General features: G+C 35.0%; 1 protein-coding gene across 2 annotated transcripts in view; it reads right to left on the bottom strand.

Moving 5' to 3' along the window:
• Window positions 1-24,390, bottom strand: part of LOC145673067 (protein Wnt-5b-like) — a 756,220-nt gene that overhangs the window by 254,442 nt on the left and 477,388 nt on the right. For both annotated transcript variants that reach the window (XM_081742415.1, XM_081742414.1), the window contains one exon: window positions 11,161-11,417. In XM_081742415.1, coding sequence (XP_081598541.1) covers window positions 11,161-11,417 — 257 coding nt within the window. The remainder of the gene's footprint in view (window positions 1-11,160; window positions 11,418-24,390) is intronic.

Below are 24,390 nucleotides of genomic sequence, written 5' to 3' on the forward strand. Positions count from 1 at the left end.
ACATATTTGTTTGATATATTAAAATTATATAGCCTAAATTTCACGTCAGTGGAGTATGCAGAGCTTCATCAAGCGCGTGTCAAGCATTCAATCAGATTTCCTTTCAACACATGCATGGTTTATGTATATCTTACTATAGTAAATGTTTCTTTTCCCGTAATATCTTGCTCAAGGAGATTAAAATCTCGACACCCTCCTTGTGGTGTATGCTACTGATAATAGTGTAAAGCTATAAGTTTCTTTAAAAAGTAGTGACTCTTTATAGTACTGAGCATTGTTACTGCCGTTGGAGGCGCTGACTTACAATTTGTCTCTAGATTGATCCTAATTGCTTCATTAAATTTTCAAATTTCACGACAAACTTTATGAGACTGCGTGACACATCATTGTGTCGCGACACAACGGTTGGGAACCATTGTACTAGACTATGAGGAGGATGATATTATTTTAAACTTTTAAGACAACTGATTTTTGTTTTCTGAGAATAAAATATTAAAATTGAAGCTAAATTGTTGAAACAGCAATTATTTGTATTCGATCATACTCAAATCCTTTGAATCCTATTGAAATGTAATCATAGTAGCATAATCCAGAAAATATATTTGCGATCTATCCTAGTCAAATCCCTTAAATTTTAATAAACTGTTAAAAATAGTAGAAAGGATTACAACTAAAAAGTTTCAATTTCGTCCGGTAGATGTCAACCGCTGAAGAAAGATTCCTGCATCTAACGGCGATTTATGTAACTTCTACTTTGTTTCAATAGTAAATGGTATATAAATTCCCACCGTTAAAGCCATCGTTACCCGTGAAGATGCTAACGGATTAACTCCATTAACGAACTCGGGCGAGATAGGGGCCTAATATCAGTACGGAAATCTATGTATCCTTTTATTATAGGCAACCAACACGTCTTTGCTACTGTACAGGTTGCATAGCAGCTAGGGAATATTATAAACTAAAAGGGATATAGAGGGTGCGGCACGTAAAACCGGCCCGTCGTAATATTCTGGTATATTGTGTTTTTGGAAACACTTAAATAATCTACCTTCCTACCAAGAGATGGCGTGTCGAGGTCGGGTCGACTTACGTAACCTGCAGCAGTCACGTGCAGCCGCAGCCAGTTACACTTGTCGAAACCAGTTGAGAAAAAGGCCTCGTTGTGTTAAGCCGGGTGAGTGTCAGTGTGTGATAATGCCGTATTCGATACCCGAGCGTGTTGCCATTGTTGAAGGGTTCATTCTCACTGGATCTTTTGTGAAAACAAAGAATTTGTTTCGGGAGAAATTTCCAGGACGTTCTGTGCCAGCAAAAAGCACCATTCAGGAATTGATTGAAAACTGGCGGCGTACAGGATCGGTTCAAAATGCTCCCAGGAATAGACGACCATCTGTCTGCACACCTGAATTAAAGATGCAGGTGGAGGAGATAATGACAATACATATTCAATACATATTCAATACATTACATTTCATTTATGTGTTGTAGTTAATCATATTCAATACATTACATTTCATTTTATGTGTTCACTTTACGGGCCGGTTTTACGTGCCGCACCCTGTAGATAACCACCATTGAAGTCATCGTTGGCTGAAGATGTTAAACGGATTGACTTCATTCATGAATTCGACACATAAATCGTTCTATCTATTTATCTATTGAAAAACTAAATAAATTCAAAAATTCGCTTTGGTTCAAGAGTTATTGTACGGAGTAACAGACATATAGACTGACGGAGTACCAAAATGTATAACAATCCAGGAAGTTGTCCAATTATATTCAAATTCATTCAATCAAAGTAAAATCGAATAATGAAATTGCGATCGAACATTTGAAAAGTTAAATAAATAGAAACGAAATGATGATGATGACGAATTCATTCAGGCGGCTAATTAAAATTATGGCATTCCATCCAGCGTCGTGAGAGCAGTTAGGTATAGACACTCAAAAAATAATAATATACTGAACTCCGACCTAGGAAACCGGTATGAACGACATACATACCCGTATTTCAAATCGATGGCGGTGTGTTCAAACCGATCTAGGGCTCCATGTTAAGGATTAGATTAGTGATACACAGACATATGTTTGATAAATGTCACGAAAAATGAAATAGTTTCATTTTAAGACTCTAAAAATACAACCCCGCTTAAAGTTGAAAGGAATTGAAATATTCATTAAGTACAAGTGAAATTCAACGACAGTATTAACCAGAAAGTACTGTTTACATTCAATAATAGTGATCTTTTTTACGTTCCAGTAAATTTCAATTATGAAATCATTCTTACATTTAATCATCGTATTTGCTAAAAGACCAATATCCAATATTAACAAGGGGCGCGGTGGCTCAGTGGTAGAGCGTTCACCTCCGGTGCTTGGGGTCCCTGGTTCGATCCCAGCTCACGCCGTGTGGACTTTGTGGTGGACAAACACCGTGCTCGTTGGTTTTCTCGGGGTTCTCCCGTTCCCTCCCACTTTCTTCATTCCACCATTTCACTCATCTCTCATCATCACCGTCTCCTTTAGCCTAACCGGCATAAGCGTGGGACGCAAAACTTAAAGATTTCATTTTTTTCCAATAATAACAAAAAAGATATATTGAAACTCAATTGTAGAGTAATCTAGAAGCTATTGTTTACATTCAATCATAGTAAAATCCATAAAGATCTATTGAAATTCAATCATAGAACTATTCAGAAACCATTATTTGTATTTAATCATAGTAAAAGCTATTTAATACATTTTAAAATTCAATAGTAAAATGTCCAGGAAGTACTACTTAACCCATTCACAAGAAAACCGAATCAGAGCATTTTTTAAATATTTGGATCTAAACTACAGTATTCAATTCAAAGATAGAACTAACTAACTAACTATAAGGCCTATGGAACTCAGAGGTTCAATACCGAGCTCAGAAAAGTTCTCCACTGACTATCCTTAGCCAATTGGATCCAGTTTCTACTTTGTATTGCTATCTATGCGAGATCCATCTTAATATTGTCCTCCATCTGCACCTAGGTCTTCCTAATGGTATTTTTTCGATTGGTCTTACCGCTAACACTTTGAAAGCGTTCCTACTTTCTTCCATTCTGCCCACCTGAGCCTCCTACATTTGATGACCCTAATAATGTTTGGTTAACGATATAAATTATATAGTTCCTCGTTATGACGTTTCCGCCATTCCCCATTCCCGTTCCTCTTGGGTCCAAATATTCGTCTCAGGCTTTTGTTCTCAAATACTTAAGTCTATGTTCTTCCCTCAGAGTAAGTGACCATGTTTTGCAATCATACGGAACAACAGACATGATTAACTTTTTATATATTTTAAGCTTCAAATTCCTCGTCAAAATTCGCGGCGACAAGAGATTTTGAACTGAATAATAACACTAATTCCCTGATTTTAGTCGATATTTAATTTCTTCGCGAATATGGTTTTCGTCTGTTAATATTTATCCTAGATATATATGAAAGTATCCACTTTATCAAAAGTATCATTTGGAATTTTAACGCATCCATAATTTACTGTATTACGATCCCGGTGAACTTCCATGTATTTAGTTTTCTCTGCATTTACTTCTAAACACATGTCTCTGCAAGCGTTTAATAAGACCTCTACATTTCTTTCTATTGTTCTACTGTTATCCCATATTAAATTTACATGATCAGCATACGTTATAACCTGGTGAATGCCATTCAACTTTAGGCCCTGGTTGCTATATTTGATTTTCCTTATAGCGTATTCCAGGACAAAGTTAAATCGTAATGGCGACAACGCATCTCCTTGTTTCAGACCATTCTCGACGTTAAATTCAATTCAAAGGAAGGCAAATTAATATACAGTATATAGTTAATTAATATTTACGTAAAATGATTAATGATAAGGAAACTGAAAATATATTCTAAATCCTAAGGACCAAAAAATAATATACGAGCTAAAATTGAAATGATGAAAAAGAACGGGAAGAAAAGTGTCTAAAATAACCGAGAAAAATTAATTTGTGTAAAACACGAATCTCGGTAAGAATAAAGAGAACTGGTCCAACATTTAAACCATAGTTCTTGACAGATGACAAATAATGGTTCACCTTTTTTTTTTTTTTAATTGTATGAACACGTTTTTCCCCTTAATATATACTATTTCCCCCCAAATCTACATAAACAATCAAGAAATATTACATAATTATAGAGTCGTTAATGTTTCATGGAAATAAAACCTGAATTAAAACTTTTTGGGGGGAGATTTTTTTTTACTAAGAAAAATGACTAATATCCATAAGGTAACCTCAATTCAAAAGGAAAATCGTCCTAAATGCATTAAAGACACCCGATTTCAGGATCAACATTTGGTATGTTAAAGATTTACTAGAAACGAAGAAGAAAAGATTTAAAATTACAATTTCTCTTAATTTGAAAACAAGTAAACATATCTATTTGAAACACCTTTGTTAACGTATTAACCAAATTTAAATAGTAAAATGCTCACTCGTGCTGACAGTCTAACATAATATATGATTATCATAAACTTAAATAAATTGTCACTGAATTGGAACCATTTTCTTTTCCACATATGGAATAGCTGGAAAAGGAACAACGCTGTTGAATATTCAATTGTTTTTAGTAAAAACACGCACGCATGTATTCCCAATAAATGGGCGATAGTACTTCATTAAAATGAAAGATGATGCATTGAATTTAGCTGGCAGGCATTGAATTGAATAACGTGCACGGTTTTCAGGGAGTAATAAAGAAAGTTATCACTGCACTTTTAAGGTAATATTTAACTTCCGTAACAAGGTGTTGATATTTTAAATGTTCTTTTTAGAATGCTATTGCCGTAACTTCTCAAATTACCGTTTAGAGTTCTAGAAAACTCATTATTTTTAATTAATGAATGTAGAAATAAAACTTTCTATTTTGTTTTATTTTCATTTTTTCTTCCGAATGATTACAAAAGTTAATAAAAAGTTACTAAGAGACAACTCTAACTTTAAACACCTTTAAAAAAAACAGAAAAAGAAAAAATAAATTTACATTTTAAAATCCTATATATTTTTGGCAAAATTTTGATCCCCCATAACTTTGAGTTCCTTTGCTTACGTTGAAATTTGTTGTGTAGACTAACGTAAGTAAGACGTGTAGAATCGAATAACACTAATTTTGAAGTAAAAAAAAAAAAAAAAAATCAGAAGTCCTAAATCCCTCTATATTTTTGGCAAATTTTTGAATCTTCATAACTTTGGATCCCTTCGTTTGGGGAAGTTGAAATTTGGTGTATAGACTAAATAAGAAATGTAGAATCGAATAGCATCAATTTTGAATTCAAAAACTCAAGTCCTGAAACCCGTTTCCAACAGATCTATCGTATTTTAATTATAATTATCGTATTTTAGTTATAATTATCAAGAAAAGTAGTTTATTAATACTGGCTCCTATCGATGTAAATATACATCAATACCTACGAAGCTTAAGTGCTTAATTACATTTACATTTCCAACTTTAAAATTCTAAATGAAATCCTAAGGTGATGATAGTAAGGTGAAACTCATTGAAGGTTGGAGTTCCCCTACAGTAGCATGGATAATTGATTTTCAACTGTCTCTGTCGATGCTTTCGTGTCTCTGTCTACTTCAGTAGTCCTGAACAGGATTAGGAATTAGATTTCTGGGCTTTCGGCACCTATGCTAGCCCGTAATGTATGAGGGATGACACCCCTCTGCGATCATACTATCCGTGGAAAGGGAAGGAAGAAAGCGGGCTGGGATCTATATGTGCCAGGCCATCCAGGCATTTGCCTGGTGTGAATGAGCAATGCCCAGGGAACGCTCACTCAGGATGGCTGGCCTGAAAAAGCTTTTTACCCTTTTTCGACCGAGTATTTCCACCGGGAATCGAACCCGGGCCCGCTCGCACCAAAGACGAGAGCGTTAGCAACTACGCGGTGCCACAGTAGTCCTGAATAGTAGAGAAAAAGAGAAAAGAAAGAGTCAGAAAGCATTTTTTTAAAAAACAAAAAAGTCGTAGATCACTCCTCTCTGGTTTCAAGGTATTTCTGCTTCGATCCCTGGGTTGTGTTCTGTTCATGGTGGACTACGTTGTGTCTGGGGTATTCTAGGGTGTCTATCCGTTTCCTTCTACATGCTCATTTCACTAATTATTTCGTAATCATTCATTTTTATTAATTATTCACATCCCTTAGCCTAAAAGACAGAATCGTGGGACATAGACCTAGAAATTCCATTTCATTTCACTTTCTAAATAAAGTTTCATGTTGTCAGTATCATTGTTGTGTGGCTTTCTTCATTTATTTTCAACTTTTCTGTTTCTTTAAAGAAATACGAGGGAGGATCAGAAACTAAGGTTACAAGGTCGACATTTCTTGAGTTTCGTCTGTTACAGAGGAATGAGGAGTGTGGGGTAATTCATGGAGTTGGCAATTGTTCAAAGTTTCATCCGTCCACCACATACGGCGCTAGTTGTAGGTAAACACAAATGGCGACTCATTTCGAAAAATTGTCTTGCGAAGAAATCCGCTTAGTTACTCGATTTCTGTGGAGGAAACATGTAGCAGCGGCAGCTGGTAGAGGTTTACGAAGAGACTGTAATGTCTCGTCACCATGTCGGAGAATGGTGTCGAAAGTTTGTGGCTGGTAGAGATGACGTCACCGACGAGAAGCTCAGTAGCCGACTAAAAACTCTGTTGAAGCAGTTTCGCTGGAACATCATCAACCACTCTTCCTACAGCCCGGACCTCGCTCCAAGCGACGTTCACCTGTTCCTACACTTGAAGGAGCACCTAGGTGGCCGTCACTAACCTCCAGATGAGAAGATGAAACATTTCATGACAACGTGACTGAACCCGGAACGACAGCACTTTTACCAGAAGGGAACCTTCAAACTCATCCCACGATGCGACAAGTGTCACAACCGCTATGTCAAAAAAATAATCTAATGTATGTACTATCTGTTAGCTGTATTGGTTGTATGAAATAATATACACGTTTCACTGCAGGCTTTGTAACCTTACTTTCTGATCACTCCTCGTATACTAGAAATATACAATGGATATCCTGCACAAATCCTTTTTAGACATGTTTATGCTAGGTGACTCTCTATCTCGTCAAATTCCGCTTTTTAGGTTTTCCTTTCTAGAATTTCCCCCAGCTATGTAATACCCACCGCTAATTTTAAAAATAAATAGATAAATAAATAAATAAAATGGAATATAAAATTAATTTTTTCACCTACCTCGTAATACGCGTAGTATAATCTATATATATAAAAGAGAACGTACAAAATCCTTTGTCCGCTCATCACGCTAATACGGCTGAACCAATTTCTTTCATTTTTGGGGGGTTATTAGGATTTGGACCCTAGATGGTTTTTATCATATCACTTTAATTTTTAATTACCAGTGTCTTGAGATAATTGACCATTCAAGTGTCCATAACGTACAAATCCTTTGTTATTAGTTCATCATAGGTAAAAATAAACGTATTTATATGCAACCCGCATGACCGTGTCACTCGGCGGGTTAACATAAATGACAGGCGATATACAGCGGAAAATAGCTTGAATCTTCTGTTTAAAATTTTTTAATTGATTTGCTTATTTTTACAGACACTTTTACAATATGCCAGCACCGGGATGACCGCAGCGAAGCGGGGCGGGTTAACATAAATGACAGGCGATATACGGCGGGTTAACATAAATGACAGGCGATATACAGCGGAAAATAGCTTGAATCTTCTGTTTAAAATTTTTTAATTGATTTGCTTATTTTTACAGACACTTTTACAATATGCCAGCACCGGGATGACCGCAGCGAAGCGGGGCGGGTTAACATAAATGACAGGCGATATAATGTTAAGATTTACTGCAATCTTCTATGGTTTTTATCATATCACTTGAAAGCGAAAAAGTAAAAATTATCTAAGTAACAAAGTTTATTGCGTTCCGGGGTGACCGCAGCGAAGCGGGGTGAACGCTGCTAGTAACAGATATTTGATCATTGTTTTACTTATATTTTTAGTTTTGGACTGAAAAATGAGTAGCAAAATGTAAAAGCAATAAATCAGAAATTTGATTTAACCAGAAAGTTTTTTTTTTAATCGCTTGTTAAAGTGGGTTGAAATGATTGATAAAGTTTTATTACAAAACATTAATAAATAGATTTTTTTTTGGGAATGTGTTTTGATAGAACATACATTAGCCTAGTTTTTTTTTTTTTTTTTCAACATAGCCTCCATATCGAAAAATAACCAACTGCCGGTGAAATTCAATTGTGGTTACGTATTTCGCCCTCAGAAATCTAATAACTAAGCGGACTTCGAGAGATCAGTTTTCCAAACGAGTCGCCATTTGTGTTTACCTAGAACTAGCGCCATAGGTGGGGGGGTGGCTGAAACTCTGCACAGTTGCCAACTCCATGCATTAAAATTACCGCACCCTCCTCATTTCTCTATAACAGACGAAACTACAGAAATATCGTCCTTGTAACTTTAGTTTCTGATCCTCCCTCGTACATAAGACCAGGATTGAAGTGTTATAATTCGATTGCACAAAAATCCTCAATAGCTTCAAGCAAAGCGTTCAACCGCCCAAACTTCTTCATTGAGAGATATATGTTCTGCTCTAAACTTTCTTTGTTAACGTTGAATTTGAACAGCTCCTCAACTTCATGTGATGCCAGCCTAAGCAGTGATGATTTCAGAAGATTTCCCCCTAGGAGAAGTTTGAACAAACGGCGAATGAAAATAATACTACATAAATATTGGTAAATTCCCGTGGAAAACAACTGGAGAAATATTGTGGAGCACTGATGATTTCCGGGGAGAATCTCCCCGGAAGGGATAGCCCGGAGAGAATTTCCTCCCCCGGAGCTATGGAATTCCCCTCGGAGAATGTATCCGATAATGCTCAATGTGGGTAACTACTACAGATGCCGGTCCTGCGAGGTTCAGGGGGTGCCCCCCCCCCCTGAAATTTGCTTGGGGCTATGTATTCGTATTAAAATCCTCGTTGATGTCTTTGTTAGAGGATATCTGACAAAGCTGAATGAATAAGCGAGGAAGTGGCACCGGTTTCCCCTAACAAAAATCAACTCCCCGTGTGACAAAAGTTCCCTCCGAGGAAAATTTAAGATCATTACTAGCTCCGGAGAGAAGAATTTCAAAGATCTGCTGCAGAATTTCCTTACTAAAGGCCACCTCCCTGAAATCATCATTTAGTCGAAGATCGAAAGTTCTATAGTTCACCGAGAATCTAACCCTCCGCGACTGAGTATTTAACACACGTGCTTTCTGTTCGTTTGAATTTTGTGGAAAACAGAAGATACAGAATGAAATACTTGATTTTCTTTTCCTATTTCCAGATTTCATTGTTTTTAGAAGATATTACGTCCACAAAGTACCGTAATATAATACAACAGGATTAATACATCACTTCCACCGTCGCTGGGAGATGACTTGCTGCAACTGAAAAGTTTCCATACACGGAGGTCTTCAGCTAGCCTCTTCGTCTTCACATAGGGATTTTCTGTTTTAATACTGTCCATGAACTGTAGCTCCTCCGTTTTTTCCTTCCAACGTACATTTTATCACGTTCCTCACCATACAGTAACCTTTCGAATCAATTTCTTTTTTTAATTACATCTAAAATTGTTCTTTCATATCTTACTATTTCTAGCACATCTTCATTCGGTTTTCGTTCGACCTAGCCAATTTTCTCATTTCTTCTCCACGCCCTCATTCCGAAAGCCTCTAGTCTTATTTCGTCGCTTTCGGGCAGTGTTCATATTTCTACCATATAGTATACAAAAACCCTCCTAGATGGTCTAGTGGATAAAGTGTATGCCTTTGGTGCACGTGGTCCCGGGTTCAAATCCAGGTGGCAGAGCACATTAATTATAATTTCACAATCATTTACTTGTATTAATCCTCCGTTTCCTTTAGGCTAAATGACATAAACTTGGTATATGTTAAAATGAAACATTTAATTTTCATTTCATAGAATACAATACAAAACATACAATAGTCCATACGAAACATTTTAGAAATCTTTTCCTTAACTCTTTATTTTAAAAAACACACACAAACTTTTTTTCCTTCCGAAATTTGGCTAATTGCCTTATAATATCAAAATTGTAGTGTTAAAAGAGGTTTTTTTTTTTTTCGTTATTTGATAAAATTTCAAAGATGATAAACTTTCAGCTTCGTCTCTGCTCATGGTTTGTGCCTGAAACACTTGTTTTAGATCAATACTGCGTAAAATATTTGACCTTATGGGTATGTTTTACCGGCTAAAAGATACTGGTAGAGCAGTGAAACGTTACACTATATACTTTTTTTTTTATTTATTAGCCCTATTTCTATAGGTATTCTTGTGTATAATGAATATATTGCATATTATCGAAACATTACACTGTTTCTTTGTTAAGCCTCTTTTTTAGAGGCATTCTTGTATCCGTTGAAGATACTGGTATAGCATCGAAACGTTACACTGAATGCACTTTTCTGATAAGCTTATTTTTTGAGGCATTCTTGTGTCCGATAAAGATACTACTATAGCATCGAAACGTTACACTGTATACTTTTTTGTTGTTGTTGTTGTTTAAGCCTGTTTTAGAAGTATTCGTGTCCAAGGGCGACCATCAGGGGGACAAGGTGGGGCGCTCGTCCCCCCTAGAGGAAATTGTACTTGGGAATATCGAAAACCCAATAGAACTTTTACATTAGTTACAGCATAATTTGAAAGTATATTTGAAACGTCGCTTATACTTGTCCCCCCCCCTTGGAAACCACAACATGGGCACCCTTGTTCCTGTCCGATTAAGATACTGCTATAGTATCGAAGCTGTACAATCTTTTTCGTTAAGCCTGTTTCTAGAGCCATTTTTGTGTCCGATGAAATTACTGCTATAAATCAAAATATTGTTGTGTATTCACTTTTTATTAAGCTTGTTTTTAAAGGTGTTTTTCTGTTCGATGAAGATAATACTATATTAAGGAAATGTGACAATGCATACTACATTTTATTACGTGTATCAGCCTTGTTCAAACGTAAGCTATTATCAATTAAATTAATATGAATATTATATTTCTCATAATTCTAACTACTGTAATACCTAAATTAGAATATGCCGAAACTTTAATCGGTACTTACCTATTTGTAATACAGGCCCAAACACTGTTGAATCATCCACAGTTGAACAGTTCCATCGTCGGTGCCTGAACTGCCACTGGCACTCAGCAATCCCTGTTCTGGCACCTTTGCCAACCGTGCCCATGTGGTCCTGATACAGTTGGCACAATTTTGTCTGTCCCGGTGACAAACCAGTGATTTGACTGCACAACGGCGACGATCCGATTAAATACAGTTGAGGCGTCATAAACACACTAGATCCTTGCATTCCTATATTCCTGTGGGGAGAAAGAAAACAAAAGGTTAGTTTAAAATATATATATATATATATATATATATATATATATATATATATATATATATATATATATATATACACAACAAACATTAACTTTGAAATGAAAAATAAAACGAAGGGTGAATCATAGATACTTAACCTCTTCATTATAGCCGACTGCTATAGCGAGGCCTGTATTTAGGTATTTTGTGCCACTGTGTCCAAGAAAAATTTGCTACCATCCTTTTCTTTATTTGCACTCAGTTATGTGACAACAAAACGAGAAAATTCGGTAAAGCTTCCAAAATATGTCTCCTTTAAATTTCCTCTTCAAGACAGATTGTTTCTTTTTTTTCCACGTATTATACCTGAATTTTGGTTTTTGGTAAGCTGCCCCCTCGAAATTTGCCCTCTGGATCCTTACCTTGTGTATGTAACTACAGCAACTCTCGTTTTTTTTTTTTTTTTTTTTTAATACTTACTGGGCATTGGAAAGAGACAGTTTCGCGGGTGTGAGCCTGAGCTGTATGTGAAAGCACTGCTGTTGCTTGTTAAAAGTTGATTCCGTGCCTTATTTAAATTGATCAGCTTTTTACTTCCGAGCGATAGTTGTAGTAAAAAAAAAAAAGTATGGTGATCTTTAAAGAAAAAAAAAGGATTCGAGATTTCAACAGATTTTCATGTTGTATCATGGTTCCTACATATCGAAAAAATTATTTTTAGATGTTTGCCCGTTTTCTCCCGATTTAAATATAGGTACACTCATCTAGAGACCATGCTGTTGAAGGTTTATATAACATTCTTCAGTTTTTTTTTAATCTTTTAACATATCCACCCCAAAATAAGAGTAGTTCAATGAAGGATGAAAATAAAGGAAAATACTCCAATTTTCTGAAAAATGGCTTTAACAATTTTGTTTATTTCTTTTTAAAAAATCAGTATTTAGTTAACAACTCTATAATATTACTGTAGCATAATTATTTTTTTAAGGGGACAGACTACTAAAAATGATACAAAAGCTAACCTTTTATCTTTAGCCCCTTTTTCGTAAGTGAAAAGAGATAATGAAATGAATAATAGATAATGTTATTCAATACCAGAAAATACGAATCAAAAGAATTTTCAGTGTTGCCAAAATAACATTTCCCTCAAAATTTAAGTTAAGGCAGCGACTAGAAAAATGAACTCAACGGTGATTGATGACTTATCATGTTGTCTTGGTTCCTTGTTAACAACTTTTTAAATAATACTTGTATTTATTTTGTTGTGTTTATTACAAAATTATTTGTTTTGTACTGTTTAGTACAAAATAAATACAAATATTATTTAAAAAGTAGCTAACAAGGAATCAAGACAACATGATAAGTCATCATTTACCGTTGAGTTCATTTTTTTAGTCGCTGCCTTAACCTAAATTTTGGGGGAAATGTTATTCTGGCAACACTGAAAATTCTTTTGATTCGTATTTTCTGGTATTGAATAACATTATCTATTATTATGGTAAGGTATATTTCATTATCTCTTTTCACTTACAAAAAACGGACAACCCAATGTTGCCACCTACACTTTTGCTACAAACTAGCTACATCTAGCGGAAACCAAGCATACTACAGAAAATGACCAAGCCAACATTGTATGCCACCAGAGTATAAAAGCTCTATACCTGCTCGAGATCTGCACGAGCCGGAATTTTTATCCCGAACCCTGACTGGCACGTGAATTTATAATGTGATTCCCGACCCGAGTCCGAAATATGTTTTAGCATTTAGGCCCGAGCCCGGTCTGAGCTCGTGTAATAGATAAATGAGTCTGAAATAAGCCCGAATTACAGAAAACAATAATTAATGCAAAATTGTATTTTTATTTACAGCAATTACAAGTTTAGTTTTTGCAGTTGTTCTTTAAAAGTTCTCCAGAAAGAACGGTCCAATAAATATCATTGTACGGTATATTTACAAAGTTAGGCCCGAGAAATATGGTTGCATATTTAGAAATTCACTGCCCGAGCCCAGCCCAGGCCCGAAGTGATATATGCTTTGTAGGCCCGAGGGCTCAGACCGAGCCCGTGCAGACCTCTAATACCTGCATGCCATTTTACATAGAATGTCTACAATAAGAACTACCTCTTGACGGCGAATGGTGTTAATGGCACACAGCAATAGGCATGAATGACGCTATATAGCGTCAAGTGGAAGCGAATAAGTTAAGGTTTTATATAACATTTTCCAGAGATTAAAAAAAAATCCTTTCACCTATCCCCCAATATAAGAGTATTTCAATGAAGGATGAAAGTTAAAGAAAAGAACTCAATTTTCTCAAAAATGGCTTTCACAATTTTGTTTATTTTTTGAATAAATCAATATTTCGTTAACATCCCTATAATCTGGTACAGGTAATTTTTATAGGAAAAATCTAAAAGGTGTAGTCTATGGAGGGAAATTCTTTTTTAGAGAAGTTTCTTGAAAACAACTCATTCAATTAAGTTTATTACTTCATACATAAACTTATATATTTGCTTCTTTTAAACACGTTTATAATGCGGCGTAAGTAATTTCTTATTTTAAAACCTAAAAGGAATGGTTTACGTTTTAAGGTGCAAATTTCATACAATTTTCTCAATATAGCTCAAGTAAATTTTTGTTCACATTTTATAAATCAATATAGTATCTCATTAACAACAAGTAATTTCCCATGAAAAAAATCCACAAGGGGTAGTTTACACTTTGAGGTGAGTCTCTTCAAACATTTTTCTCGTGAAGTTAAAGTGATTTTGGTAATACTTCATAAAGAAATATTTCTGTAAAAATCTACAATATGACATAATGTGGCCCCGCGTGGCATAGTCGCTAACGCTAACGCCTTTGGTGTGAGTGGTCCCGTGTTCGATTCCCGGAGGGAACATTTGGTAGCAAAGATTAACAACTTTTTCAGGCTAGCCATCCTGAATGAGGTTTCTCCTGGGCTTTCCCCATTCTACCAGGGAAATGTCGGGATGATACCTAACAAAATAGTCCCAGACTGCTTCTTTCCTTCCCCATTTCTAGGGGACGCGGTGGCTCTGTGGTAGAGCGTTCACCTCCGGTGCTTGGGGTCCCTGGTTCGATCCCAGCTCGCGCCGTGTGAACTTTGTGGTGGACAAACACCGTGCTCGTGGGTTTTATCGGGGTTCTCCCGTTTCCTCCCACTTTCTTCATTGCACCATTTCACTAATCTCTCATCATCACCGTCTCCTTTAGCCTAACCGGCATAACCATGGGACGTAAAACTTCAAGATTTCATTTCATTTTTTCCTTCCCCATTTCTTTCTTCCTCTCCAATTTCCCGGGCAATGTGATCGCCAAGGGACGTCATCGCTCCTATGTGTGTAACGGCCTGACATGGCCATAGATGCTGAAAGCCCAGTGCTAATCAAATCAACAGTTGAATGCTTTATGAGAATCGACGGCGGAACCAGGAACACGTGGTAACTATTCACCTTATCAGAAGTAGAAAATGTCTGTCATCTTTTTCTTGTTGAGTCATTCTTATGTGGTAGATATTTCAACTAATACTAAAGCACGTTTAAAAAAGCAAAGTCCAAAACAGAAATCTCTGTTATCATCAAGTGCAACTGCACATGTGTAATTTCAGACTTATAAACACAGTGCAACTACAACCAAATTAGGTACTTGGGTCGAAACTACTCCCAAGCGGTTATTCATGCTTTTGTGGAACAACATACTAACGGTTGATGCAAGCATTTAATATTAGAGATCGTAATCAAGAAACATTCCAGTAACGCGAGCTCAGTCGTTAAATTTAAGAGTTTGTTCCTTGGGCGCGAGAGATGCAGGTTCGATTTAATGTAGGAGTTCATGAGTTCGGATGAAGATTGCATACGAGCCAAGAGATGAGGCTGTCTCGTCTCGAAAAGTTGTCGTAAAAAGTGATATCTCGTCTCAGAAAGTGTAGCTATTCCTATTGGAGTTCTGTATCTCGTCTCGTCTCGTCACGTGTGAAACCTCGCGTCACGTGCGAATTCCATATAGACTCATATGGACTCGTCACTGCCAAGAGGCTACAAAACTTCAGTGAAAATGAGAATTGTGGACCTGCATGCAACAGTGGCCAAACCAACATCTACCTTTCTAGGTGCACAATACAAATTAAAAAAAAAAAAAAAAAAAAAAAAAACTGTAAAGTAAATTTCAGCTTCTAGTACAAACCTACAGTGCAACATACAACTTGAGAGTTTTGTTGTACTAGCTACTAAATATAAGTTGTGTAAAGTAATTTTCAGAAGAGAATGGGCAACTTTAAACCTGTGCTTCTCATTTTAAAATTATTGTTGGTTAGACCATTAATGCCCAAGGCCAACAATTTGTGAATTAAAACTGATCTGTAAGACGTGACCCCGCGTAGCGCAGTCATTAACGCTTTCACCTTTAGTGTGAACGATGTGGGATTCGATTCCCGGTAAGGATCCTCGGTTGGAAAGATGTAATAGCTTTTACAAGCCAATCATTTTGAGCGAGAGTTTTCCTCATTCAAATGCCGAGGTAGTGCCTAAAGTAATGCTCCCAGACCGCTTCCTTCCTTCCCCATTTCTTTCTTCCTTCGCAATTCCCAGGTCAATTATAATGATGATATATATATTTTCTTATACAGGGTGGTTCAAAAATGCGGAAATGCCTAAAATAAAATTTAAATGGTGCAGAAAATATGAAATCAATGTTTAATAGAAGAGGAGGAAAATATTGCAGAACGCATAACGGCTTCCATAGCCATTTGTGACCATACAATTTGTGTGACATAAACAATGGTATCTGTCACCCTGTAGTTCTAGTTTTAAAAGTTTGATGGAGACTTTCAAGAAAGACTAGACTTCTCCTGTGTCCTGTAATGTTTTACACCCCCAGGCTTTGAATTTCGTATTTTCTACAATTTCAATCGAAACCAGTGGGCGTAGTTTTGTAATCCAGCCTTATTTAAGATGAGTTGTGTTGTCGGGGATGAATTGTGTTGTCAAATTTGATCTTGCACAAAATTTTTACACCCACGAACTGTTCTGGGTTCAAGTCCCGGTCGTGGTTCGAAGCTTATGTTAATAGTATGTCCTGACCTTCATAACCTCGGAATTACATAAGAACACAAAGGATAAAAGCTTAAATCAATTCCATACCGTGTCAATTTTATGTATTTACACTTTTGGACCCTCCTGTATCACGTTAACAAACACTTAAAACATGGAAGAATTATCACACATTAGCAACTATTGTTGTTAATATCATCTTTTAAAAACATACAAACACACAGACGCACACACACAATAATACACTAGAAATACAAAGTGAAAGTGGCGTTGTGTTGCAGCCACTCTCACACCGTTCAAACTTCTTTATCCTTGTAATTTATCTTAATAGACAAGTGCTAATAAGCACTTTTTTTTACCGACCTTCGAACAAACTCCCCGCGTTTATTTGTTTTCCTTATGAATTCACAAAGAATAACGAAAACCAATTAGTAGATTTTTCACGAGATAAAATAGAGAATGTAACTAATACAAACTTATGAAACCATTTTATTAACCATAAAACACATTTTAACTAAATTTTCAATAATTTATTGGGCAAATTCGGTGCATGAGTTTGTTATTAAATCTGAATTAACCAGCATATAAGAGATAAATATTGATTGATTCTTATTATTATTGACTGTTATTTGGATAACAATCATACATTACATTAACATAATTACATTACATCATTACATTAACAACCATATATCTTGACAATACATCACTGTAATTTAACAATGAAGAACTGACAGCATGTTTATCAATATTTCCTTGCGATTTGAATGGAAATTTTTACAGTGTATTGTCGTTTGTAATGCTGCAGTTTTTTACTTAGAAATATCTTTACCATTTGTGAGCATTACAATTTTCCATTTCACACTCACGTGTGGAAGATGATTGCTTACTAAGCGTGTGTGTAGTTCGTACTTGAAATAAGTTGTTAATTTTGATAAGTTGATTTTGTTTCATATTATGAAGTTACGTTAAATTTACAAAATATGAGGATCGAAAATCTTAGATCAATTCTGCTTTGAATAGAGTAAATTCTAAAGTGCATAAGTCCTACGAAGCCTCTGCAATCTACAGTATACTTGGCATGGTCGCGATGGTAGCGTCACAAGACACTTTTAGGTAGGGTTGCCATATGTCCGTATTTTGTACGGACTGTTTGTATTTTTGGATCCATGTCCGTGTCCATATCGTATAAAGCATGAAATAGCAAAATGTCCATATTTGAGAGTTTTTGGAGCTTCCCGAAAATTCTCGAGTCGGGAATCGCTAAAATCTCGGGCGAAATTTACTTTTTTACTATTGACGTTGGTGGCAAAGCTATTGCCGTGACAGATCAGAACCGTCATAGCGCCGTATCACCGCTAAAAATAGTGAATGTTCTTCTTCAAGCACATAAACAGTACTAACACATGCAATAATAAGAAGTTATTTAGACAAACCATACTACAGTATAATCATTTAATAGTTTTTCTTTTTCCATTTTTGATGCAATGTTTGTTAGTTTTTAATTTTTGGTATCTCTGATGTAATAAAGCCAAATACCGAAGTTACTAAATTAATGTAAAAGAATTGTGTTTTCATCATAGAACTTATATTTTAGTTACTATTATATTAATAAAGTAGGTTGTCTTTTTTAAAAAAATGTCTCATTTTCCATTCCAGGTTTATTTTGGTTAGATTTAATATGCGTAATCTAATGCAATGATTTATTATATATATATGTGTGTGTTAATGAAAAAAATAATGTTAGTTTCCAATAGTGTTTTAACTATTACAGTTAACAATTGTGTGATAGCCTAAAAAAGGTGATTTTTAAGTAAGAAATTTCAAAATATTTATTCTGTGTTTGGCTACTGTATCTTTGATGAGTCATTTTAAGGCTTGTCCGTATTTTGGATCAAAAAATTATGGCAACCTTACTTTTAGGACTATCAGAGAGTACACAGGAATTTATTTCGAGGTGGTCCAAAGCTTATCAAGGGGTTCCAAATTCAATTTAGGATCAATTAGATTAAAATTTGTAAATTGCTCCCACAATTAGACTAAATTTACATAAGTGTCAGGATTTTGGGGTAAGTTCGGACCCCCAAGAGCCACCCCCTACATACGTCCCTGAGTACTAGAGTATTTAGTATAAATACAGTATATTAAGTGAATATGTTTTGACATGTATTTTCAACAATTAAACATCCTTCGAAAATCCAGAGGGACAACTATTCCTTGTCCCCCATTCCGGGCAGCCATGCATGTAGAATAATATAGAATTTGCCAGTGGACAGTGCGATCGAAAATATGTCATCAGAAAAAGAGAATTTTCGTCCTGTTCCAAATCCATTCATGGAAAATAGTGCACGTAAATTTATTATTATTATTATTATTATTATTATTATTATTATTATTATTATTATTATTATTATTATTATTATTATTATTATTATTATTATTGGTTTCTGTAGCTTAGACTACTGCCGTGTGCAGAGAATCATTGGATTAAGGATATAACATCCTCCTAATGCAGACAAGAGGAATGCGGCATACTGATAGCTCCGGTACCCTTTCCAAAAATTCTGTTTTAATTTTTTTTTTTTTTTTAATTCTTAGAGTAAAACCAGTAGGAAATATGTTTTCTCATTTCATCAACACACGATTTTCTTTCAATATAACTTTTATTTTTTTCCTTCCATGGAAGTGGGTAGTGAAGAAAATATCAGGAACTTACCACAATCGTATAACACAAAATATGTACAGAGAAGAAGTTGAAGACGACCCTCAATTTATATATGACAAAGCACTTCCACGAAAGAAAGAAAGAAAGAAAATCATAAAACCAACAAGGGGAAGAAAAGAGAGACACTCGAAGTAAGGGTTGAAGGACAGTTTATCTATTTTTATACTGTTAATGTACTTGTAAATGTGCTGCTAAAAGAATATTTCTAACATGGCTATACGGGTTCTATAACGTAAGTCTAAGGGTAAAACATTTCCTGCCTTTTATGTGTGTGTCTATGGTCGTAGTACGCCATATTACATATGTACACATATACACGGTTGAAAAGAAGCTTTAATAGGCATTAAAATAACGCGGTTTCAAGAATATTGTTGACACACACTCACTGAAAATGTTACGAATACCTTACAAAAACTATGAAACATTCAGGGTAAAAAAAGAAGTTTTCTTTAAAAAAAAAAAAATAGTACAAGCTGACGCAAAAGTCAGTTTACCCATACACAAAATTCAAATTTAATTTCAGGAAGTCAGTTACATTGTGGGCTCATACACAAATAAATCAGCTTGAGTGGTTATTATTCAAATTCTCCTCCGTTCATTGCAAGACGTTATGTGCAACGATTAAATTTTTTCTTCCATATAAACACTTCTTAGCCGAAGAGACCTATATGCATTTGAAGACACTTCACGATATTTCAAATCTTTTATTCAGTTTTCACAGATCTTGTCGTGTTGGTGAAAACACATCAGAAAATTTAGCACAAAAATCTTTCTTCAATTTAGTTGTATTCTAATGATGTTTCTAAAACAAGCAAGGCTATCAGTTGTCCCGATTTAGTCGGATCAGCCCTTACCTTTTAACCATAGTCCCTACTTAAAAAAAAAAAAAAAAAAAAAAAACTGAAATCGGGACGCGAAATGTCCTATATCTTTTCTTTTAAGAGGTCTAATCACTGCAAAATTAAAATACAGCTAATTTTACAGTAGTTATGTGATATCTTCAAATAGATAAAAGATAATCGAAATATGGAACAAGAGCGCACTAGACAATATTGTTTTGCATGAGGTACCGTTCTCACGAGTCACCTATTAGCTTTCCGTTTGAAGTCATTTAGAAACGCGAAAATAAGTGTCGATTTTCTACATGGCTGGAAATCGAAAGCAGATAAGTGAGTCGTGATAACAGTATCTCATGTAAAATAATATTGGCTAGCGAGCTCTTGTTCTACTTTTCGATTATATTTTATCTATTTGAAGACATCACATAATTACTGTAAAATTAGCTGTATTTTAATTTCGCCGTGGTGGGACCTCACAGTTATTTTATTTTGCACATAAATCATTAGTTTTTGTTACAAAAGTTTATTACTAACAAGCATACTTTAAATCATTGTGTATGCATATTATATCCAAAAGCATAAACAGAAATACCATAATCACTCTATAGTGGTAAGAAACAATTGTCACGTAGGAATTGAGTTCGTTCAGGGAACTGATTTGTTGGAACGAAGTTAAGCCGCGTTCTGGCAAACTTAGAGCCTTCCTCTTCTAGCAGAAGTTTTACGCTGAAGTAAATTGCTAACATTTGACGTGCGTTCTTATTTTCTCGTCATTCAAAAAAAAAAAAAAAAAAAAAAAAAAAAGACTGAATTCACGGTCTGAAAATATGGTAGCCTTCAGTGGCATACGCAAGGGGGGTTTCGGAATCTAAGTTCCCCTTTGAACAAGATATTGTGTGATAATAAAAATTTACTATATTATGATATTACACAAACACTTGAAAAAAATATGAACTTGGGAGATTGAAGCTCCCCTGTCACCTTTAATAAACTTTGCCTACGCTATTGGAAGCCTTAACCACCAGTGAAGTATTTGTACACACTGTTCTGTTGTGTACTTACTATGTGTGTCATTGCAGTTGTCAATACGTCACAAAATGTAACACTTGCTTGAAGACAAACTCATCATGTCACAATAAAGCTGAGCCTCAACTATCGATAAAAGGAACACCAAGTGCGCTGTAGCTCAAGTCACACAGCGATTGGATCGCTCAAGCATCTTACTCCTAGTTTAAAGGGGCAATAAGAACCAACAGATGGTATTACATGTGACCTATCTTTCTTTTCTTTTTCCTTTTTCTTTTTCTTTTCTTTTCTTTTCTTTTCTTTTTTTTTGTACGAAATGACACAATAATCGAACCAACTTCAAGAAACGAATATTCAAGTTTTGTTCAAAGATAATTTGAATCGATTTGTTAGAAAATAATCCGTGCATGTTTAGGATATACGGTTTGTTTCTTTCATTGTTGGAAACATGTTTCTCAAGAGTACAGTTAAGTGTTTTGTACAATGAATAAAACAAAACAATGTTTTTAAAAAAATACACTCTCAAATTTTTGCTTCAACATTCCTTTGAATAAAATTTAAATACTCATCCAGTGATGCCAACTTGTGGGGAAAATCCCATTTTGTGAGATTTTTGCCATTAATTTCTCTGAAAAGGGATAAAGAAAATTTTCGGTCACAGTTCGTAGTAAATATGAGATTTTTCATCGACAGCAAGAAAATTCTCAATGGGTGGAAAGCGGACCAATGACTCTTCAATAATCTCGAATTCTGTGTTAATTGTTAAATTCTTTTAACGGAAATTGCACGCTAGTGCAGAAGTAACTCGTGATACTCTAGAAAACAGCTCCAAGAAATATACTTTGTGTTCTGGTATTTTTTTTTTTAATACAAAGAATATAACTAACGAAAATAAGTAAAATGCAAAATGAGACACAATAAACTTCGAAAACGTTTTATACTCGAGAATAAAGTTGTTGTAGTATGCTTACACTCATTACAATATCATGACACAAAGGAATAACGTAAATATTACATCCTGACAATAAAATATACTTGTTTCCGCCAACATTTTCAATTGTCTTTCCATTAAGGAAAATAGTTATTTATCAACTATTTGATAAATGTAGAAGATCACAATTTACGGGTAATTTACTTTTATATTGAAGAAGACATGTGACATACAATAGTTTCATTTTTCATGTTTTTTTTATTTATTATTATTATTATTATTATTATTATTATTATTATTATTATTATTATTATTATTATTATTATTATTATTTCTTAACTTCGTAAATAGTAAAACGTTTGAAATTTACGAGCAAAATTGGATTTTTGCCGCTCGAGATGGGATTTTATAATGTTTCAGGTTGACATTACTGAAGCTCTTGAAGTTGATTCAATTATTGTGAATATTCGGTGCGAGCGGTCCCGGATTCGATTCCCGGTGGCGGCACTCGGTCGAAAAAGTGTAAAAACGCTTTTCCAGGCCAGCCATGCTGGATGATTTTTTCCTGGGTTTTCCTCATTCACACTAGGCAAATGCTCGGATGGTATCTAACTTACAGGTCCCAGGCCGCTTCCTTCCTTCCCCAATCCTTTCTTCCTTCCCTTTCCCCGGATAGTGTGCTCGCCGAGGGATGTCATCCCTCAAAACGTGAAGGGCTAAATGGCCTTAGATGCCGAAAGCCCAGAAATCTAAAATCCTAATCTTAATTATTGTGAATATTGTAATTCTTTACCAAAAAGCACATTGGATAGATGAGGCTCCCATCTGCTGTCGATTGTCACTACATCCACCTTAATGTTCCTAAGAAATTATTAACGAATTTTAGCTCACAAGATTCAAAATGACAAGCCTTTCGAAACTGCTACAGTGATGTCTGCACCATCAACCATCAGCTACTCCAACTAAGCACAAGAGAGTGAAAAAACAAATTCTTTCCTTTTCAATTAATTTGAAATAGGTGGATAAGAAACGTCTCTCTTTCTTTCTGTATCTTCCCTTATTTCATTATCTTTCTCACTTTCCTATTCATCAGGAAAGACATTAAATGGTCTCTGCATTAACAATACAAAAGAAAGGGTTGATTATGTACTTTTTTTTCTACCTGTAAGATAACAATCTTGAACGAACCTACCCCACAATCATCGTAGGGTGTGTTTCGCAGAGAAAGATTTCAGAAGGGAGAAAAAGGAATGGAAAGTTGTGAACTAGGGTCAAACTTCATATATCATCCAACAGAAACTTCACCCTTTCAAATACCAGGTGTAAAAAAAAAAAAAAAAAAAACCCTCCAGCCTCCCTATAAAAAAAATTGTAATACACACAACTTATTGCAGCGGGTACTCAGTGAAAATTAGCCAAATTCCAATAGTATATATTACGAAAATAAAATTATTCTACAAGTATTAGCAATGAAAGATAATGATGAATTTTGGAAAACAAGTTAGTCAGTCTATATATATAAATATACAAGCCTAGAATTCGTCTCATTGAATACAGAGAAAATCTAGGAAAAACATTAATAAAGATGATTATCGGAAGAGACAAAAATCAGACTTTCCAATTATAAACCGAGAATGCTAAATATTCTTCACTGCTCGGTTTACTGTAATATTTTTTTTTTTAATCGTGTTAATATAATCAGCGCCGGTGATTGGACGTTAAAGGTGAAGGGGGGGACAAGACATGATCTGAATATTTGAATATTAATGTTAGTTTTCTTGGTTGTTTCTAACACTTCGTTAACGAAAGATTGTATAACTAATAGGATACTATTTTTTTCAGCTAAAATACTGTATATCGTATGTCATATTTTATTAAGTAAATTGACAAGAGCAACGCAAGTAGGTACTACTCTCTTTGTACTCTTAAACAATGAAAGTGCAAGAAGAGATTTGATTCCTTGCTCATGAACATCTTAGAATTCTGTCTGGAAAATTGTATGATCAGATTATTTAATAACAAATTTGCAAAAGAAATAAATAGAAAGGATAATATTAATCATAGCAATGAATAATGAGGCTTGTTATGCAAAAGTTATATTGAAACTGGGGATTAATGAACAGTTCCACACATGCTATTAAATGTATGCTGTTACTCTTAGAGAATGAAATACAATAAATACTACAAGCATATGCTACGACATTTAAAGAAATACTTACTTTTGCAATTTTCCGAAATATGTTTGTTCCAATGGATTAATTTTTGGGCCATTTTCCATGGCAATTAAAACGCAATTCCTGTAGTTTTCTTAACTCCATGGACAATAACCAATATGTACTGACGCAACGGTAAATATTAGATGGCACCATTTTTTCCTATGAA

Source organism: Thermobia domestica, chromosome 16, assembly GCF_964235325.1.
Source record: "Thermobia domestica chromosome 16, izTheDome1.hap1.1, whole genome shotgun sequence".
Taxonomy (NCBI): domain Eukaryota; kingdom Metazoa; phylum Arthropoda; class Insecta; order Zygentoma; family Lepismatidae; genus Thermobia; species Thermobia domestica.